Below are 21,175 nucleotides of genomic sequence, written 5' to 3'. Positions count from 1 at the left end.
TATGCGTTTCACCTTTAAAGTGTTATCTGTCACTGCCACTATGGCTTATCATTAGCATATCCTTTGATACTTCCATGGCATCAGAAAAAATGTAAACATAAAGCGAAATAGAGATGGGAGTCATAAACAAAGCAATATTGTTACCATGTTGGCTCACTTAGTGTGGTAAATTTTTCTTTAGTTTTCCTGCAGTCTTTTAAAATGGAGATAAAATTATTTTAAAAACAGTACAAACGTGTATCACAATGTAAATGATTTGGGAAACTAGCCCAAACCAGTATGGTCTGCATAAATGGAATTATTATCTGTGAAACTGCTTATAAGAATGGGACTGAAAATGTTCAAAATTATCATATTGGGACTTTCTGTTAGGTTGTATCCGAGCTATCTTCCTCAAAATCATTCTTTTAAGATTGTTTTGTTGCATCGATTCACTTTATCAGAACAAGAAAGTAGAATTAAAGACAAAGTACCTGCCTGGTAAAATACTTTGGGACATAACTTTCTTTCTTTGGAGGTCATCGAGCAGATCTCTGTATGATGCCTGCATAAACAGGGTAGGGGGCAAACGGGTTGGAGTTGCAATTTCCCGCGACTGTGTTTTTTGCAGATGTTAAAAGTTAATATATACAACACATGTATATAAAGCATAATTAAGACATTATGCTGTTCTTCCACATCAGATAGTTAAGCGTGATGGTGGTCAGTGCAACCTTTGTATCAAAATGTGATCTGAATTAATATGTCAATACCCATGTTTATACATGTGTTGCATTGCTGCACGTACTAGTACTGTACTATTATACTACTGTATCAGGGCTTATCCTTTGTCTTTATGCTGTTTCACTGTGTTAATGAGGAACTGAAATATTTTCCTAGAGACATCAGTGGAGATCTCTGGGTTTCAGTGTCTGCTTTTGGAAATCCTTACTGAATGTCTGAAGAAGAAAGCAATATCACAACTTCCAAAAATTAAGGACTTACTTACATGGCCTGTTACATGTTTGTGTAATAAAATTCACCTTGCAAGTTTTATTGGTTTATGACTTAGCCATCATTCATACTTCTTAAAGATTCATGGGAAACATCTTACATATATGTTTTTATTTGAATATCATTTTCCAAACAGTCCAAACACCCATTGGAAAACAAGAGGTTTAAATAACTCAGGAGAATCAGACTAAGCAGCCTGTGCAAAAAAAAAACCCCAAAACAGTAACAAAAACCCCCCAACCAAAAAAAACCCCACAACCCCAAAAACTCAACACCAACAGAAATTCAGAGGTTGCCAAGATAATGATACTGTTCTACACCCCTATGCCTAGCCTATATATCTAAGAGTCCTAAAAAATGTTTTTCTTTACCGCATCAGTCAGCTGAAAACTATCAAGGGAAAGATATTAAAGACATTAAGCTTGACCACCAGGACATGATTTTGGAAAGACTGTAAATGGCGCATTCTTCAGCAAGGAGTGTAATACATGCATTGGGAACTCAGCAGTCCCCATCTGGAAGTCCTGCTGACAGTAGCAAAATACTTGTTAAGCGGCATGTACTGTCATACCGCTCCAAAGAGCTGTGAATTGTGTGATGTGGAAGCCTGTACCATATCCCTCTTCCATCTGTGTGTGGTGGTTATGGTGCCAGACAGGTAGCAGGCTCTGCTGTGCTCTGCTACCCTTCATCTGCTTTCATAACTCCCACTAGTAAAAGCAGAATTATACTGCTGAAATTCGGTTAAATCAATGAAATTCCATATGGCATGAGGTTAGTCACTCGTTTTCAATACAGCTAGCCTTTAAAGGGGGTGAGCTATTCATTCTGAAGATATTTAGGTTCTTAAAATCTGAAGTAGAGTTCTGTTTAAGTTCCTGGTTTAATAGATTATTTGTGTTTAATACAATTCAAAACAACAGCAACAACAACAAAAAACAACCAAAAAATGCTCCAGTATTTGTAGAAGATATATACATATTTAACGTGCTGGTGTAATGTAACTGATTTTCAAAATACCATTTTAAGCTAAAGCTTCCGAATGCTGTTCTCCAATATCAGATTAGTTTTCTGTAAAATGAGTAGATTTTTTTTTTTTTAATGTTTTAAGACTGGAATACAGCATATGTCTCTCTCTTTATGCATGGAAATTTTCCCCAAACTCAAACCAACCAAATAGCCCTATAAAGCGTTTGACTTCCTTTTCCCCTCTTGTTCTTGATAATTCAGTGGCAAGATTACTCACACCTGGTGCTTTTGTTACTCCTCAGTATTCTGATTGCCTCTTGAAGCTCTTTGCTATTTCATTCTTCCTCAAATGGCTCAGCTGTCTGGAAAAAGGCCGATTGTTGTTTGCTTGTGTGAATTTCAGCATTGAGGAGCTCAGTAAGATACTCTTTTGATCTGTCTATAATTGCATTTGTTTTAACAAAAATATGTCTGCTTTTCTGTGTTCATTCTTTAACTTATTGATACTATTTCTTCACATATTGATATCCTTACAAAACAGTCTTGCTTTATTAGTACTAGCTTAGTTCATCTTCTCTGCTGTTCTGTGCAAGTTATGGCTTTTACATTATCTTGTGAAAATAAAAATAATAACAATGTTGGGGTTTTTTTCCATGCTGCTGACTTACAAACTTTCAAAAAGTTTCCTCAGGTCCTCTCTTGTCCTCTTTTGGCCCTTCCTTTGTCCTCTGTATTTCTTATCTCTTTTGGACCACTCAGCATATTTCATGCAGGTGGGATGGTTTGTTCATTTGCTGTCAGTATTTTCTGAGACCTCTGTGTGCTCTTCTAAAGCCTCAAACTGTTTCCTAATTATTCTGCAAGAATTTCTGTCCATGTTTTAGGTTGCCTGTAAAGGAGAATTCTACCTGTATTTTTTTGCATTTCGCAGAAGGAATCCAAAGGCTTATCCATTCTGTTAATTTCTTGATTACAGTAAGTCTTTCGCCTTGCTCTATCAAGATGGTAGTTGTGAGTTAGGCTGGTCACCTGAGGCTCTTTTGGTCCCAGATAATAACTTTTGGGAATTTTCTTTGGCAATAAGGATATGCCTAGCTGTGGTACTAATGTTGTTTCAGGGTACATCTGTACATTCATGTGCATGTCTTAAAGTATGATGAAACAATTCTAGTGAGAATACAGTGAACTCCTGATCATTCCTCTGCCATCAGCAAATGACAAGGAAATCCATAAACTAGGAAATCCATTTTGTCCTTTCCTTTTCTGATGCTGGCCCAGACTTTTACTTTGCTCCAATGGCAAAATACCAATGTAGAATCATAGAATCTTTTAGGTTGGAAAAGACCTTTAAGATCGAGTCCAACTGTTTAACCTAACACTACCAAGTCCACCACTAAACCATGTCCCCAAGTGCCACGTCTACACGTCTTTTAAACATCTCCAGGGATTGGTGGTTTTTTTCCACCAGATATATTACCAGATGTAAAGGTCTTTCTGTTGAACCCGTGCCAGTGTAACTGTCATGCTGTATGATGGAATTTGGTTTTACCCCTTTTTATTTCAGCTATTAAAAAAAAAAATCACTCAAAAACCCAAATGAAAATCATTGTTTCCAAGGTCAAGCACAGAAAATGTAGGAAATACCAGAGTTAGGGTTGGCAATGTATTATTTGTATGATACAATTATTAATTATTTAATAATTTTTGTTTACGTCTTCTGACATAATGCTTAGAGCAGACCTACTCAAAGGTTAAATCGGTGCTGCATAGAAAAGAAAATTCTACATTAAAAAATTCCTATGTGCCTTCCTTCATCTTTTTATCTTTAAACAAATGAGTTTTCCTGTGTAATAGTCAACATTGTGTGCCAGGGCTATCTAGTCCTCCAGGAAAAAAAACCCTAGCTCTGATTCCTCCGATTCATGCTAAGAAACTTTATATATAGCAATCCTAAAGGTAGGTTTTTTTTCAGATTGGCTTGAGTTGAACCCTATGTTTTGTTCTTCAGTTTGTTTGCTGGATATAAGTTGCTCAAAATAATACAATAAAAATGCTTACTAGAACAGTATTAATTTGCATAAGAAAACAGGCATTTTTCTGTTTTAGACTATTGCCAAAAGGTGGCAGTCTTTGTCTCCAAAATTCTGTGCTGTCTAGAAAATGTTATGTACGGCAACCGTAATTTATTCCTAGCTATGCTAGATAATAAAAATTAGTTGTTCAGTAGACATAGAGGGAAAAACCCCTATATGTGAAAGTTTAAGGGTGACATAGCTATAGTTGTATTTTATTTTGACAGTGGAATGTTAAATAACAAGGCTCGGAAGAGAGCAGTGATGGGGAAAGAGCACTTCAGAAGTAGACTGCTATTGAGCAAGAACTACTTACGTTTCAGATTCCGTTAGTGCATTAAGTATTTCAGGTTTTGGAGATGTTATTAGGATCTAGCACATTAGATCAGCAGGTTGCTGTGTTCATCAATCAACACGATGAAATGCATAGAAATAATCCACTTACATAAAAATCCATGGTACAGTAGTTGATTTTTCTTTCCAAGAGTTCAGGTAGATCCCAGCAAAGCACAGCTCGTTTCCTTACAAATTAGTGTAAAAAAAGTATCTGGTGATAGATGATAGCCTTTGCTAAAGACCTGCAAAAAATTTGGCTATATATTTTGTATTTTAAATAGTAGTTCTTTTTAGGGTTTTTTTTATGATTGGAGAGGGTATCGAGCAAAAACATTTTATTAATTTTAGAAAGACTCCAACCTTGCAATCATATTTAACTACCTTTATTCGTATCTATACAGACACTTAAAATTCTGTATTAAACCACTGACTAGAAAGTAATCAAAATTTGTTATGAAACTATTATTGTTCTTATGGTTACGGGTAAAACCGGCAGCAGGTTTTTGGGGAGCGGTCAGGGCAGCGATACCATAAACAGCCGGCCACCGCTGGGGACACGTGCCTGTATCCCGTGCTGCCTGGTCGAGGCCCCAGGCAGCAAGGCTGCCCCTCACCCCCGGCAGCGTCCGCATCCAACCCGGCTCCTTCCGGACCGCTCGCAGCAGCCCTGCTGTGCCGCCGTGACCACGGTGGGCTTCGAAGGCAAAAAACCTGTCTCTTCGAGAACTGATCAAGGACGAGCGAAACTTGGAAAAATCCTCTGTGTTCAGGTAATGTTGTACTGGAACCTCCTCACAGAGCGTAAAATGCTGAAAAGGTGCCCGTCTGCTCTCTGGGCAAGCAGGTTGTGCGAAGAGGGCTTTTTGGTAGGGCTCTGTCAGACCTGTACTAAAGCAAGGGTTTCTTCTAGTTAGTTCAGGAAATATCTGAGTCGTCTAGAAAGCTTGGGAAAGTTAGTAACATGCCAACATTTGTTAATGACCTTATGTTGTTTAGTTCTCGTCCCTTTTAACTCAGAAATTTTAGGAGAACTTTAGGAGAAATTTTAGGAGAACCAGTGTAATACTTTGAATTCAAAAGTGTGGTAGGCAAATTGCTCGTAAGCAATGGAAGATTGTACAGAACCACGGAAAGAAGAGTGTAAACTGAGCTGTAATTTATTTTATGAATATTTGTGTTTATTATATATGCACTATCTCTGTATACGCTCTCTATAATTACACTGAATCTTTCTCCTAAGGCTTTTCAGTCAATTCTTATTTCAGATCTTCTACCAATAGTTACAGCAGACCACTGAGAAATTTTCTGATGTAAGAAATCATTGCTCTGTATTTTTTTGAAATTTTTATTACTGTTTATTGCTACTTATATAATTGAGGTCTTATATAGTTTATATGGACTGTGTCATGTATCAGAAATAGAAAAAATCCAGTTGGTGAGAACTCATTCTGAACCATTTTAGTGTTACACAGAAGTGTTCTTCATTTTAATTTGGTGTTTATTTTTTCAAGGGTCTATGATGAAGGCCTAATTACTGAGCATGTTTGACTCATCTTTGTATCCTGGTGTAGTAAAAACAATAATTATAATGTTTTTGTTGTAGAAAATATATTTCATTTAATCTTTTCAATAGTATTACATATTTTTCATGACAGATACTGCAAATCACTTTATTCAGTTTATTACTCTGCAATGGGTTGTAACTGCTGAAAGGGCATGAAAGATGCTATTTAAAAGCCAAGTCTAATACATAAGTCTTTAAGAGAGATTGCCCAACAGATTTAATAACCAACGGATGAGAAATTTCGGAATCTAACATTGCATAAATACACCAGGTCTATCATAAACCCCTTTCACTGGCGTCAGTGGGGTTACACGAAGGTAATGTCTAAGGCTGGCCCTACGTGTTTGCTTAAGGCAGTCTCCTGCTATCGCCCCACAAACCCTCACCCATCCTCATACCTGGCTTTGGCCATGCTATTGCCAGTGCTGGGTATAGATTTATTGGAGTGTACAAAGTCAAGCTGTTCACAGAGGCTTCAGCCTGTAAAGCATAGGCAGCTGCACGGAATAAGGATTTAACAATAGGGAAATCTACCTCCATATGGAACCAGAGAGCTAGCTTAGATCTTTCCTTTCCCCTTTGCATGTCTCATTTTTGTGATTCTCCTACAGTAGTGTGTGGGGTTTAGATTGGAAAAACAGGGAAGGTAAGGAGCATCAGCAGTTACAGGTCCTTAGGCATTCATGGTTTGTTAGAAAAAAAAGGTTTTTGCAGGTGTTTCTTAGGATCAGAGTTGACTGCGAGTTAAAACTGCCTGTAGCAACATTCATGACCTTGGTGGTTTTGTCCTTGTTAGGACTTTGAAGGTTGGAGCACGCTTGCTGGTTGTTGATGAATGCATGGCTGAAGAGCCTGTGGTGGTGGGTGAGGGAGTCATTCAGCCAATAGAGGAAGCCTTGCCAGCAGCATGGGGTGGTTCACTATTCTCCTATAATCCAAACTAAGTGGAAAACTATTGTTATAATTTACTCACTGCCTCTGCAAACAACAGGTATTAGTTTTTGTCGGCTTGGTCACAGTCTTTGGTTGTCACTTTTTGAACCTGCAGGTGTTAGTTAGCTATGTGAAGACTGATACTGCTCCCCAAGTGCATTTTAGAAGTACTTTGAGAGTCAAGAGGAAAAATTATTAGGAAAAATGGGGGTATTCTAGGAAATGAGTTCCCTAGGTCCTAGCAAAATCTAGAGGTGTGTCAAACTTCATGGAAATGAGGTGCTGTGTTGCATATTTTACTTCATTTTCCAAATAAACCTAGATACAATAATTAAATGCTGAATGTTTCAGTTGATAAAAACTAATTAAGAGGTGAAAGTATAGCAATCTTTTAGTTACTAGGAGAATACAAGTTACAAGACTTTTTTTTAATAAAAAACAAAACACCCACTGGATTTGAACTCATTACCTTTACAAAGTAAAGCAGATAAGGTTTTGACCATGCAATGCAGCCTTTCCTTTGGGTTTGGGAATTTGCAAATGTTCCTTTAATTACAAGGACCATTTAATATTGTTCCTGAGATAGAGAAAAAAATGCTGACTATTATTACAACAAGATTTATTTTTAAAAATAATAAATTAATAGATGGGATGGAGTCTGTACCTATATATAGGCTTGTAAGTCTGTATATAAGCATGATTTTGGAAAAGTAATGCCCCTATATTATTCTTTGACTTCAGCATTAATTCATAGTGTACCAGAAAATCCTTCTAGGCACATGGAACCAATGTCTTGTTACTAAGTGTGGACATAAGATCCCAGGATTAATCAGCTAGATAAAAGTGTGACCAGAGAGTTTCAGTGTAGCCTTTTTTCTTTTTCTTACCAGACCTGCCAGAATATACAAAATTATGAAAAGACTAAATTATCACTTAGTCTGAAAGTTGCTTCTGTAATTAATTCCAGCATCTTCAACAGCAATCAAGTCTTCAGAATGATAAAGTACGGTCCAGGAGACCAAAAAAGCTTGGAATTTTATCTTTGACCTTCAGCTGCTTCCAAGAAAGAAACTAGGGGAAAATGCATTGGCTTACTCTTTTAAAAATAATACTGATGTTCTTTTCATTAAGACTTTATTAGCACTCCTGTGCTTGGGAACCAGCTCTTGAAACTGGCAGGGATGTGGCCTTGACACAAGGTTTTCTCTGAAAATCTGTTCCAGCTGGATCAAGTTGTTATCATTTGGAAAGTCTGCACATAGAGGTATATGGCCATTACATAAGTATCAGAGCAAAACTGTCTGTAAGTGAAATCTTTGAAAATTCTTCTCACTGTGATTTTTCAGTACGTGGTTGAACAAGACTTTCCTGCAATTGCACCATGAGTCTCTTGTGGCTTGAGCCAGCAGCAGGCAGAGGAAACAAAGTCTTTCTCTCCTGAGGCACTGTCAGTGCATCCATGTGCCTTCTAGACCCAGGAGAGAGATTTCTTGTCTCATCTCTCTGTGTGTTCATGTTAGGGCACTGGAAAATGGAAGGGTCAGTGGCTAGGGGAGTCTGTTGATGGGTTTAGGAGAGGCTGAGGAAGGTACTGGCACAAGGAGAACAGAGAATGGAGAATAATGAGATGGTTTAGGGAGACAAAGGGAACAGGATTGGACTGTGCTGGGATTTAGAAATATAAATGGTACAAGATATTCTAGGTGGGGTCAATGAGATTGTACAGGGAATAGGGAAAATTGGAAATATAGGTTGGCAGAGTGAAGAATGAAGCATTAGTAGGGGCCTGGAAAAGACTGGTCATGAACATGGTTGGCAGCGTGGACGCCAAGGCGGATATGAAGGAGGAGGAAGAAGAATTGGTAGGTGCTAGAGAAGAGGTGGAGAGTAGTATGAAAAACCTTAGCATTGGAGTTTGGGACAGACAACGTGAGCTTAATGAGTTCAGGATGTGGAGAGAGGGATAGGAAAGAAATAGCAGCGGGTCTAGGGCTGTGGTCAGATAGGAAAGGAACAGGAGTAAGCCATGGTTATGTTTGAAGGCAGAAGTGGGTACATTGCCGCATTCAAGTGGGCCAAAGAATCCGCACCTGTATAACCTGAGATGTAACAGCGGATTTCTAAGTCTCAGGTGAATGCTTGCAAAATCCATTACAGATACAGATAGAAATGGATACCAACTGCCATCGCTCTGTTAGTGAGGACTGCAAGGTCTTAGATGGTATTTTTCAGAGTTCTATCCAAGCAAAATCATATGGACAAAATTATACTGTGATACTGGGGACTGAAGTTAGAGGCAACTTCATTCTGGCATTTCCTAGCTTAGTTTGGCCTTGCATCCATAATAGTGTTTGAACTTTTTAGCGTGATGCTTTTGTTACAAAATTACAGAAATATAACAGTGCTAATACTGATGTGTTTAAATTCTCAGGACAGTTATTGTGAAAGATGGAATATTTGTGACAGTATCTTCACTGTATCCCCATTTGAACTGGCTTCATGTATTGAAGAGATGGCACCCCCTTACTTCCTGAAGTACTTCTTTCTTCACATCTTCGCAATGTCTTGCCTCAACGTCCGGCGTAGAGAATTCCACTTGCCATAGAGAGTTGGGAAGGTTTTGGTAGAAAACTCAGAGTTCTGATTTTCCTTTTTTTTTTTTTTTTTTTTTTTTTTAAGTTTCCCTTTTATTTAGTCTATCGGCAACTGAAATCCTGACCCTGTAGGAAGTAAAAAACAATGGTGCAATTGACTTCACTTGAGAGAGAGTAATACCTACTGTATTCATGGCTTGGCTTGAAAGCAAAGACAAGGCTCAGTGTCTTCTGATTGAGTGCTGGGCTAGGCAACAGAAATAAGTCCCTGCAAACTCTGGAACTGACCTTTGTTTTGAGTAATAAATCTTGATGGTTTTTTGCTGTTGCTGTGTGATAGTAATCTGGTTGGAAACTGGAAGAAGGACAGTATATCCTAGCTGATTTTGTTGAACTGGACCACAAATTGCAAGCTGAACTTGAATTAACTTGGGGGATTGAGCCTTAGCGCAGAGGTGAGGAAAAAGCTGAGGGAGGCAACAAAGCAGACAAATGGTTTCACTTGGTGCTTCTAAATGTAAACAGAACAGAAACACCTCGACTAGTCCCAGGGCTGCTGTCAGGACAAAGTGTTGCCTCAAGACTCCTTTCCCCTATTGAGTGAGCATGGGAATATTGCCATTTCTCTTTAGCTCATTTATGTTGCACATATGGCGTGGGATTCATCTCCCTTAACTTCATTCATATAAAGTTAAACATCTAATGAAGGGAAGACTGAAGGAAAAGCTCCAAAGTTCTTCCCTGTATCTTATGAGCTATTTTAGACTGGGAAAAGCAGCACCTTTGGAGTTTTCTGTCTCTACGTATGAAGGATGTTTAGATAACTTGTGTAGAGAGATGGTTAACGTTGAAATAGCTGAGGTTAGGTGAGAGAAATCCTACCAATGGAGAATTTTGCATTAAGTAACTTGCATGAACATAGTTATCCCAAATCTTTCTTCAGCAATATCTGCCAAGCATCCAGCAACGGTGTTGAGAGCTGTCAGAGCTGAGGGCAAACTATTTTTGTTCAGACATTGTGTAAGTCCTCACTATACTCAAATGCAGAAAGACAGTCTGGCGTTATCCAAACAGGATAGCGATTGTGACAGGTAAAGAGTGTGACCTGTGGTAGCTTAAATGTGTGAAAAAGATTAATAGATCAGATGTTTTAGTCTAGTGATTTCAGTACAGGGGACAGGAATAAGGATCATAATTATACTTACGGATTAGTATTGAATAAATATATATAAATGCATGTGTACACAGGTGGATATTTAGACGCATACACAGGCCAGCTTCCCTTGATTTTGGAAGTGTTTTACAAAGTAACATTGTAAATAGATTTTTAAATTTATGTGGAAGAGAGCAACGTACTAGTTGTGAATTATTCATTGAAAGCAAAACTTGACAAATTGTGTTGCAAGTGGAATTAAAAAGATACATAAAGGTATTTCCAGAGAATTACCCAACCTTGGATGAATACATGATTGGTGTGAAATGCTGAAGAACCTTCCCCGTGGCCCTGAGGTAGGAGGGGTGGCTGAAGGAGCTGGTTGCTGCTGTACCCTAGGCAGGCAAATCACATTTTAAGTAGCCCTGAAACAGCTTTAAGCTGTGTTTGCAGTTGAACTGTTTCCTTGATGGCTGGGACATACGGAATTAGAAGTATGGAATAAAACCTTATTTAGCACGTCACTCCTTTGTGCTCTGTGGTAGGCATAATAATATGGTAGGAGCAGATTTGATAATCTGCATATTTTGTATCTGATATATTGGCTTTGCACAGCCTTGAGGACAGCAGAACTCAGTACAAGACAAACGTGTTACCTTCTTCATCTGCAGTCTTCCTTCCATGCCATGGCAATCTCCAGATGCCATAACTAAATATGTTGTTGGGCTAGTTAAGTTAGAAATGCATCTAATTACTCCAGGATTGTCTTAGCCAGTGTTACGCAATGTGCGAGTTTCACGTACTTCAATCCATTTACAGTTTCATTTCTGTTTGTCCAGCTCTTTGCCAAGCTGAACTCTTTATGTTGCTTCAGAAAACCAGCTAGCAGTCTAACAACGATCAACCTGAAAATCTGCCAGTCATGAATGGATATAAGTGGATAATTGAAGTTATTTACAATAATTGGTAGGCTTTTAATTTATTTTTATCTTTTATTTATAATTTGTACTTTGATTGTGCTTTGATGCAGCACTTACTGTGACTGAGCATTGTCTAGTGAGTTGTAGTGGAAATTGATAGTAGTCATAGAGCAGTCATTTTTTTTGTATGGCATTAGTTGCAAGATTGGTATCTGTCTTAATCTACAAGAACTAAGAACTCTAATATCAAGATAACAGGAGCTAAATAACTTTCAGTGCATATTAGCCACAGCAACGGCAATTTTAGTAATAGAATTTCCTAGAAAATACCTTGTAGCTGGGGAGAACAGAGAGGGAAATAAAATATGCTGCTGGGCTTTCTGAAAAAACTGTCCATGTTCGCCCCCACCTCCTGCCCCAGTCTCAAGGATAAAACCAGCCAAATTGCAAGTCTGTCGTCATTGGCCTAAAAACTCAAGTGTTTCTGATGGCAGCAAATATTCCTCCAAGGTCAGCATCAGTCTCTGGTATCTACCCTGCTTCTCTGCTGGTTACGGCAAACATGTGCGAAGCTATTTGCAATAAAATAGTGATACTGAGAGGCCTGTTTGCACATCGGTGCATTCATTGCCATGTTACATGATCCTGTTTTGAAGCATAGAAAGTAATGGGAATACTGATGAACAACATCAAATATTCTCTGTTGGCTTCTTTACCTTCTCCACTAAATGAACTGTGAAAAAAGCAAACCCCAGAACTCTGATGGAAGTAAGGAGGACTTGCGGCAGAATTACCACCCATGCCAGGATATTACCTAAGCTCACTTAATGCTAATAAATCTTGTTCTTTCCCAAAACAGCCCAACCTTTTCAGAAGTTTTCAAAGCACCTGCAGCCTTACAGGTTTCCTGAAAAGGAAATCCCTTTTTCATTCTGAAATGAACCCCAAAATGGGGAAGTGATAGGAAGGTACCTGGGTAATGTTTTTAAAGTTTGGTAATCTATTCCTGAGTGCTCCCACATGCGCAGCATAGCCTTCTCACGAAGAAGCCAGTGAAGAAAATTGCTCTGATGATTGAAACACAAGTTCTGGTTTCTCTCCCAGGAATATACTCAACTGCTGAACTATGTTTTAAATAGTTATATGGCTGCACTTTAGGAAATATATTTGGCATGTTCACAGCTCAATTACTATAAATTTTAATTGGAAATTAGATGTTCAAATCAATAGTAAGGTTATTAAAATTGCACCGAGTATTTCACCTGAGGAAGGGTAACTATTGGTAGTTAAAAGTATGAAAGAAATAAGCTCTTAAAAACAGGGATTAGTTTTCCTTTGTTTTGCTACCCGCTGTCTTTATTGACAAAGGTTGTTTACGTTTGATTAAGATAGAAATCCCTGTTACAATTCCATATGTAGGAGTCTGGGAGACAGGCTTTTAAAGTTACATCAGTTCCTGCGGTTCTTCCTACATATTGTTGTTTTTCAGGATAAACTTTCAGTGCAGTACATTAATAGGATTTTTTGGGTTTAGACTTTTTGCCATTTTTTAATAAGAAAGGCTTTTAATTATTTTTTATTTCCGAAACACATCTCAAATCAACCTTGAAGACATATACAAAGTTTGTATAGGAGGTGAACCTCAAACAGATCTGATGCCATGGGAAAACGATGAGAAAGTGTGTTAAGGTTCAGGGCTATTTTTTGCTGTTGGCTGAATGCATTCAGATGCTAGGATATAAGAGCCTCCTACAGGTTTATCTACACTTTTTTTTTAATGACTATGATATCCCACTGCTCAGAGCAGGGTCAGAATTGGTGGCCCTTGTCAGGCGTATTCTGGATGAAATTCTCATAGGCCTAAAATGATAATTCTGCATTGTGCAGGACAATACGGAGGTAACAGCTCAAACTGGCAAGATTCACATAATGTACTGAAAGAAATGTTAAGGCAGAGTCCAGTGAGTTTGGGAAGAATATGTTAGCAGAAGGGCTGCTGACAAGCTCACATTTTTTAATTGATAGAACTGAAGTTGTGCTTGGTTATTTTTGTAGCAGTGAGGCATAAGCCTGGGACTGAGTAAAAAAGGAGCATCTACAATTGAGAGGGTAGATCTTTCATTTTCTGTTTAAGTACCTCACAATATAGCATTTTTTTGCTATTTTGAAATTAGAGTTTATCGTCTTGATCTTATGCAACATAAACTATTAATGTTATGGACTGAGTACCCAGTTGGTACTAGTTATAATTAAGGTAGAGCAGTCTTCTATCCTTTTTTGAAATTTGCAGCAGTTTGGTTTGGAGTAGAGCAATTTCTAGCAGCATTTCTGGTTTTATGTGTAGCAGTTGGTTTATCTTAGAAAAATAGAAAGGAAACAATAAAATATAAATGTGCTGCTTCTCAGATTTGATAGCTGAAGAGAGAGAGGAACATAACTTCAGTCAGCATTTATGGATAAAGGTTAGTGACCCTCTGCAGTTCCAGAGTTCAGAAACTGTTTCAAGCTTTGTTATGCTTATGAATGTATTTAATCTAACTTCAAAATGGGATTCTAATGAAGAAGAATCATTGAAAAGTAAACTGAAACCCTTACAAGGCACATGGAAAGAGTAAAGATCTTCTCAGAAGCTAAAATGGGTACCCTATGCTCTGGATGTTTGCATGAAGTTTTTCCTTGAAATTTTTATTTTCTTCTTCATTTATTTTCACCTTTCTGCCCATCTGCTCTATTTTCCCCTTACTTTCTGTTGGATTCTGTTTTTCCCTCATCCATTCTGTTTCATTCACCTTTCCGTTGCTATCTCTGTAACAACCTAACTTGAATGAGAATTTATCTGGGAATGTCAGTTCACTGAAATTAAAATACCATTTGTCAAGAAAATTATCCTATTCAGAGATAGCTCAGTGATTTAGTTTTTCTTTAACTGTTATTGAGAGGAAACAAACATTTCTTTTTCTTCTCTCAGCCTTCTCTACATTATCTGTGATACCAGTACTACTAAAAATACCGAACATTGACATTGTGTTTTGGTGACCATTTTGGGGTTTTTTGGGTGTGACATTTGTTCCATCTCCTGGTTAATGTCCTGTTTTTATCCATGCTGCATTGTGATATGCTGGATAAGTCAGCTAATCTTTCTCATATTTACACGTATTGGGAAAGTTATAAGGATTAGTTCCTTAACTGGGGGAACCTCAGTTGAACTGTGCCATAGAGTGTGAAAATTGTTCTTTATCTCAAGATTGTATGCTGCCCTTGACTTGTCTGTGCATGCACATGCAAACACCTTTCCACATGTAGAGCTAAATACTCCTAAAATACAGACCCTTAGGTGGTGTAACTCTTAACAGTGCTCACTCAGCGTCCATAATTCATTCCATGTAAATGCATATAGATAACTCACAATTCCCTTCAGGATAACCACATCTTGGTAAGCATTTACTTCCTACAGCAATGATTTTAGAGCATGTTTACTCAAATGAAAATATATTGGCATTTGTATTAAGAGTATCATTATAAACTACGACGTTAAAATTGCTAATCATGCTAATGTTGAGAATCATTGCTAGATAACTGTTCAGTCATTACGATATTTTAAAAGGGATTTTTATCCTCAATATTAAAATATTGCAGTATTACATGTGGTTTTTATATTTGTGCCTCCAGAGTGTTAAGGAATTTCTTCCATCATGCTTCATCCCTTTGGGGACTTCTTTTAAAAAAACAAAACAAACACCCTCCCCCCGCCCCCCCCCCCCCCCCCCAACCAACCCCCAAACATTTGTATACAATTTCTTCATTCTGATATCATCTCTGTATATCCACTAATATGTCATTTTGTGGATTTAGGCTTATTACTAGCTTACCTTTTCTGTAGCTCTCCCAGACGTCTCACGGTCTCCTTCATAATGGTGTTGAGATATTTAAAGCAAACTGTGGTTAAGGACTATTATATAGAATATGCAGCATATGCTTGTGTTGTCTACATTCAGTGTACCAAAATTTTAATTTTCTTGTTAGATTTGTGAGGGTGAAGCATGTAGTGTGTGTGCGTATTTGTGTCTATTTCTTCAAGGAAAAGTATGTGTTGGTAGATTGTTTGCTTTTTTGTTGTGCTCTTTCCTGTAGAGAATGTTGCTGGAATATATGTAACTTTTTTTTTTTTAAAAGAACAAATGTAACAACTGAAATCTTAATGAATAAATGAGTAAAGTATTTGTCAGTACTTTTCATTTCTGAGCTGCCCTCCTTACCAGATGTTTCTACTATTACCCATCTTATGCTTCTCTAGCTATTTCTTACATGGGGGGATAAATCTGAGTTTAAATTTATTTCACTGAGGCAAAAATGTAATTGAAACACATTGAGATCAATACAAACTATATAAGAAGCCATGAATTATTTTTCTAGCCCACTAGGTACTAATATTTAGGCACTGGTATCTCATGAAATGCTATAATATTTTTTCTTCCGGTGAGTAAGTAAATATTGAAGCACAGAAAGAAAAGCATATTTCTCTTTTCCCTGTATTCTTTTTTGTATGAAGAATTTTTTTGACCCTTCTCTCACTTTTTTCCCTCTCAGACTCATCAGAGTCATGATCTTTTGTATTAGATATGCACAGAATAGTAATGCAACTATGGTTTCAATATAAAGGAGTACACACCTGCAGAAATGCATCGAATTAGAGTAGTTATTTTACATAAAATGCCTTTTTCATACTTAAAAAATGAGGGCTAGATTTGTAAAATACCTTCGGCAGGTCACTAACATGCTGGACCTCTGGGACCATACAAATGTTTAAGAATCCATTTCAGTTGCTGTGAGGCTTCCCCCTCAGCATAGTTAGCTTGTGCTACTTCTCTCTTTAAATTCTAAATGCAAAAAAAATCGTGGGTCAAATTGATGTTTGATAACCTTTGAAATTGCAAGGTCTGTTTTTACTACTATTCATGCAGGACAGGAGCAGTAGGAACAATTCCATAGAACTTCACTGTTTTATTTGAAATGTTTTTTCACGGCTTCCCCTCGCATCGCCTGTTGCAATGCATCATTAGTTGTTGGGTTCTTTTGCCCGTGTCCCGTGTATGTGGGAAGGTGAGCTGGTACATTCTTCAGTTCAGTTCTGGTTTGACTTACCCAGGGTTGGAACCATTTCAGTTCAATTCCAGTTTAGGTCAAAAGGGTTTGCTAAGACCAGCTGGGTTTACATGGGACAAGATTTTTAAAGGTGGAAACAGTCAAATGACAGGGATATACCCACAGCACAGGGCTCTGGGAAGGCAGACTTCATCTGCTCTCTCTTGCTCTTCTGTATCAACCTAGGCATCGGTAGCGTTTCCAGTTTTTCATCAAACCTTTGAGATACGTAATGCTGCACCAAGGAAGAAGGTACGAAAACCCTTCCCATGGGGTCTGCAGGGAAGGTGCAGAAGCCCAGCAGAGGACTGAGGGTTTAGCGAGGCTTCTGCTCACGCCGGGCAGGCGATGCGATGAGACCGAGACGTGGACGGAAAGGCTGTGACGTGCTGCTGCTTTGCAGACCTCGGTGAACACAAATGCTCCCTGTAACCAACGAGGCTCTGCCTTAAACCATCAGGTTTTTGTAGAACCATTTACTCTGAATTGGCAACCAGAAATATTTTTCTTGGTTAATTTTCCATTATAGCTCAAATTGTATAGCAATCGATATGAATTCTGATTCCATTTTGATTTATATCCAAAGACTTGATAGAAGTGCATACAGTTCTGAAAAGGGAAGCAAAATTGCGCATGGCCGTCCGCTCTGTGTATTGGTAGTGAGTGCCTGTGGCTCACGTGCTTCGTGACGCAAAATATTTGAAAATATACATGTGTACCAGTGTCTGATAGATCGAAGAAAATAAAAGTAATATATTGAATATTCTGTGACAGATCATTCTTTGATTAATTTTGGGTTGTACATGTATGAATGTTCAGGCAGATTAAATAAAAACTAGAAAGTTAGTTAAAATATTCAGTTCCTTAGTTAAAATATTCAGAACTATAAAGAACCCTGAATAAAACCTTAGAAAGGATATAATGTCTTTTCACAAGAGAATGTCTGCAGCAAACCGCTATATGAATTAAATTTTTCAGGTAGCTGTGTTTTAGTACAACTCCTTTTTTCCTTCAGATAATAGTGGTAAGGTAACAATAAAGTAACAATAACTACTACGGGGAGTTCTGAATATTATTAAGAGGAAAAAAAATACTACTGAATTGCTGTCATTCAGTAAATATTACGTCTGTAATAGCAGAAAAATCTTCTTGTAGTTGTGCACCATGCTAAGGTAGTATGCACACCACTCCAAATCTGCTAAGTAAACAAACCTAATCTCTATTTTTCTAATCTTTTATATTTGATGTGTTATTTAGAAATTCCTTTTTGTTTCAGTTGCTTGCAATCAAGCGCATTATTAGGAAATACCTCCTATTTTAGTTTTAAGAAAGATTTTAAAAGGGCTCCTGTGTGCAAAATAAGGTCCAGTGTGAAAGCAACTTTTATTTTGTGTTCTTTCAAAAGTCAGTATTGGAGTGGGAGCTGCAGGGTGCTAAACACTAGTGGAAAAAATTACCTTTACATTTTTTAATTTATTTATTAGTAGTTAGGCTGTTTTGAGAGTTCTGTACCACCAATCATGGATGCTGAGGGTTTAAAAAACTTGTGTTTTGTGGGGTTTGGAGGTTTTTTTTGGTTTGGTGATTTTTTGTGGTGTGGTTTTGTTGTGGGGTTGTTTTTTTTTTTTCTTATCTGGATCATTTATTTCTATCCTATGAAGTATCATAGCAGGTATCATGTGGTGACAATGAATTACACAATTCTCAAACAATCCCTGTTGTTGTACTGGAAGAAACACTTGGATTTAAAGTTGTTATCTATTATTTCAAAAATACACCTTCTTTTCTTTTTTCAGCGTCTTGTTGAAGCTGCAGAAGATGCTTACCTGAAACATGAGTTTGATGCTGACTTACAGGTAATTAATGATTATTTTCCTCAACATTTATCATCAGAGTATACTCTAACAGTTTATACAATAGCTTACTTGAAGAACTGCTCTAGAAAGCCAAGCGTGTGAGTAATAGAAGGATGCTGATTACAGAAAACAGAATTGATGAAGGCTGGCTCAGTATTTGGCAGGTTATGCATTTAGCGTTTGTGTGTTGGGAGACCAAGCAGGTGGATTTTACTCTTTTAGAGATTTCATTTAAATTCCCTGCATGTCTGCTTAGGTCAAGATTTTTAAACGCAGTAATTAGCAGCATGTTTCATCGTTGCAGTGTACTGGCAAGGAATTGTTCTATAGAGAGTTGAATTTGCAGATGGGGTGGGACCCCCAGGGATGGGATTAGTATGACCTTGATTTGTGCAAATGGTTTGCGTTTGGATCTGAGTCTAGAGCAGACACCATTTTTTCTCTTACCTAGAAGCCCTTGGAGCCATACCATTATTGTCTCAAAATGTTGCCGTTAGGAATAACACGGGAGGGAGAAGCACTGTGGCAGCTCACAGTTAAAAATGTTTAAAAGAAAAATCTTTGCTTAAATAAGACACATAATTAAAAAAACCAGGTTAATTTAGAAACCAAGTAATCTAAGCTAAAATGGAAAGTTTAATAGAAAGTGTTACTCAATGCTTAAATGAGTAAATACCTCCTTACCTTTTAATGAATTCCTATATCCTGGGTTTCTTGAATGCCATGTAAGGTGGAGTTTTGTTTACTTTGTCTCTAGCTATCAAGATTTAATTTTAAAACCTTCTGTGAATATTTGCCATATGTCCATTTACATTTTGAGCTTAAGCATTAAGGGAAACAGAGGCTTTTTCCGCAGAATTTTTCCCATACATGTATCTAAGAAATACACAGATCTATAAGTTCTATTTTCAGATTTTACCATGGTTACTTCCAGTAATCACAAAACATTTTATTTTAATGAAAATATGATGCAAATTACTGATTTCTGTGCAGAAAGGAAAAAAAAAACCCCACAGAGTGAACTTATCAGAGCTAAGGATAAAAAACCTGAGTTTAGAAGGCTGTGATACTGAGATCTGTCAGCCCATGTTGGAGTAAAGATAAAATGAGCGTCTTGAAAGTGAAAATTCATATTATTGTTGTATTCAATGAATGTTGGCTTCTGTATTCAAATACTGTAGAGTTCTGTTACATTCCAGTCTTGCAGAGGTGTGCTGCATTTTATTTTTTTGAACTTCAAGCCTTGGAGAAATAGGAACTATTGTCTGAATAAATCAGAAACACACTCTATAGAAGATTTTTTAGAGGTCTACTGTAAGTGCTTCTTCACTGCAGGATAGTTCTCCCTTTGACAAAGTGATTTTTTCCTTTGTTTTTTCCTTCATTTGCTGCGGCTTTGAAGATATTAACACTTTCAGGAAGCCAGTTAAATGCCATTTGTGCCAGCAGCATTAACAGGACAATCAAATCTTTGTGTAGAGCTCTGTTGTTTATTGCTGTCACGGTCCATTAAAGCTAATCAATTGTTAATCTTGGTTTCAGCGACCCCTTTGCAACCCTTGCTGGGTGATTGTTGTTCTTTATCAAAAATCTCATCATACCATCTGCTCGATATAAAATAACGGCCAGAATGATTTGATAGTGTACATTCAAGTGGAGGGCGACAGAAGGCTTATATAATATACAGTGTATATAATTCTGCTATCGAAGAGGAATTTTTTGGCATTTGTATTGCCTTGGCCGACATGTGGAAGACAGGATTAAATGCTTTGACTTAGTGGTATGTGATACAGGACCAATCTGCGCTCTTTGTGCTCAGATATTCCGGAAATTCAGAAAGCACATAAAGAAAGTGCTTTTGTGCTTTTTATTGGTCCAACGTCACCTTCTATGTCTTGAGGACAGTATAGGTAATATTGTGTCAGTACATAAAAATGATACAAGGGAGAAATAAAATTATATTAATCTTTTTATTGACTGTGAAAAAACACCAATTTAAAGAAAATAATAACTGAAGAGTTCATCTTTTAGACTGCTGGTATTCTCTTCAGCAATGCTGAAACTATATTATTTGGTTAGGCTAGACCTGATCCCTTCTGGGCATTTCTCTTAGTAACATTATTAGTTTCATCCTTAGTAATTCTATAGGTATTCTAATCAATATACTGTAATGCTGTATAATGGTCTAAGCACTCAGCTGTCTGTCCCTGGTCTGAATCTATTGGCACCACCAATACAAACCTTGTAGTTATAAACATAAATAAAATTCCCAGGGAATTGAAATAAATAAATCAAAATGGGTGATATGATTTTAACTCATCAGCATTATATATTGCATGTTTGAGTAATGGCCAAACTAAGAATCGTTGAGAGCTGACTTTAAAGATTTAACCCTCCAGTATTTGGGCTTTGGGAGATTCTTTTTTCTGTTAGGGATGTGAACTGAGAGCTGCGGTTTTAGCAAGTTAGAGCAAATGACCTTCTAAATGTTACTTAACACTGGAACCTTTAACCCAATCCAGGGTTTTCTCGCCTGGTGGGTATGGTTTCAAGTTATTCTGTGTTATTAAAGACTCTTTTCAAATTGTTGCTATGTGAAATTACTGTCTTTAATCATGCCTTATAACGTACTTGGGGAGATAA

At 37.4% G+C, this 21,175-nt stretch overlaps 1 protein-coding gene across 1 annotated transcript in view; it reads left to right on the top strand.

Moving 5' to 3' along the window:
* The window catches only part of CACNA2D3 (calcium voltage-gated channel auxiliary subunit alpha2delta 3), a 485,172-nt gene that overhangs the window by 130,787 nt on the left and 333,210 nt on the right, over positions 1-21,175 (top strand). Inside the window, exon 4 of the mRNA XM_075514383.1 lies at positions 18,473-18,532. Coding sequence (XP_075370498.1) covers positions 18,473-18,532 — 60 coding nt within the window. The remainder of the gene's footprint in view (positions 1-18,472; positions 18,533-21,175) is intronic.

This window comes from Mycteria americana, chromosome 11 (assembly GCF_035582795.1).
Source record: "Mycteria americana isolate JAX WOST 10 ecotype Jacksonville Zoo and Gardens chromosome 11, USCA_MyAme_1.0, whole genome shotgun sequence".
In the NCBI taxonomy this organism is placed as follows: domain Eukaryota; kingdom Metazoa; phylum Chordata; class Aves; order Ciconiiformes; family Ciconiidae; genus Mycteria; species Mycteria americana.
This window is presented reverse-complemented; position numbering and strand designations above follow the sequence as displayed.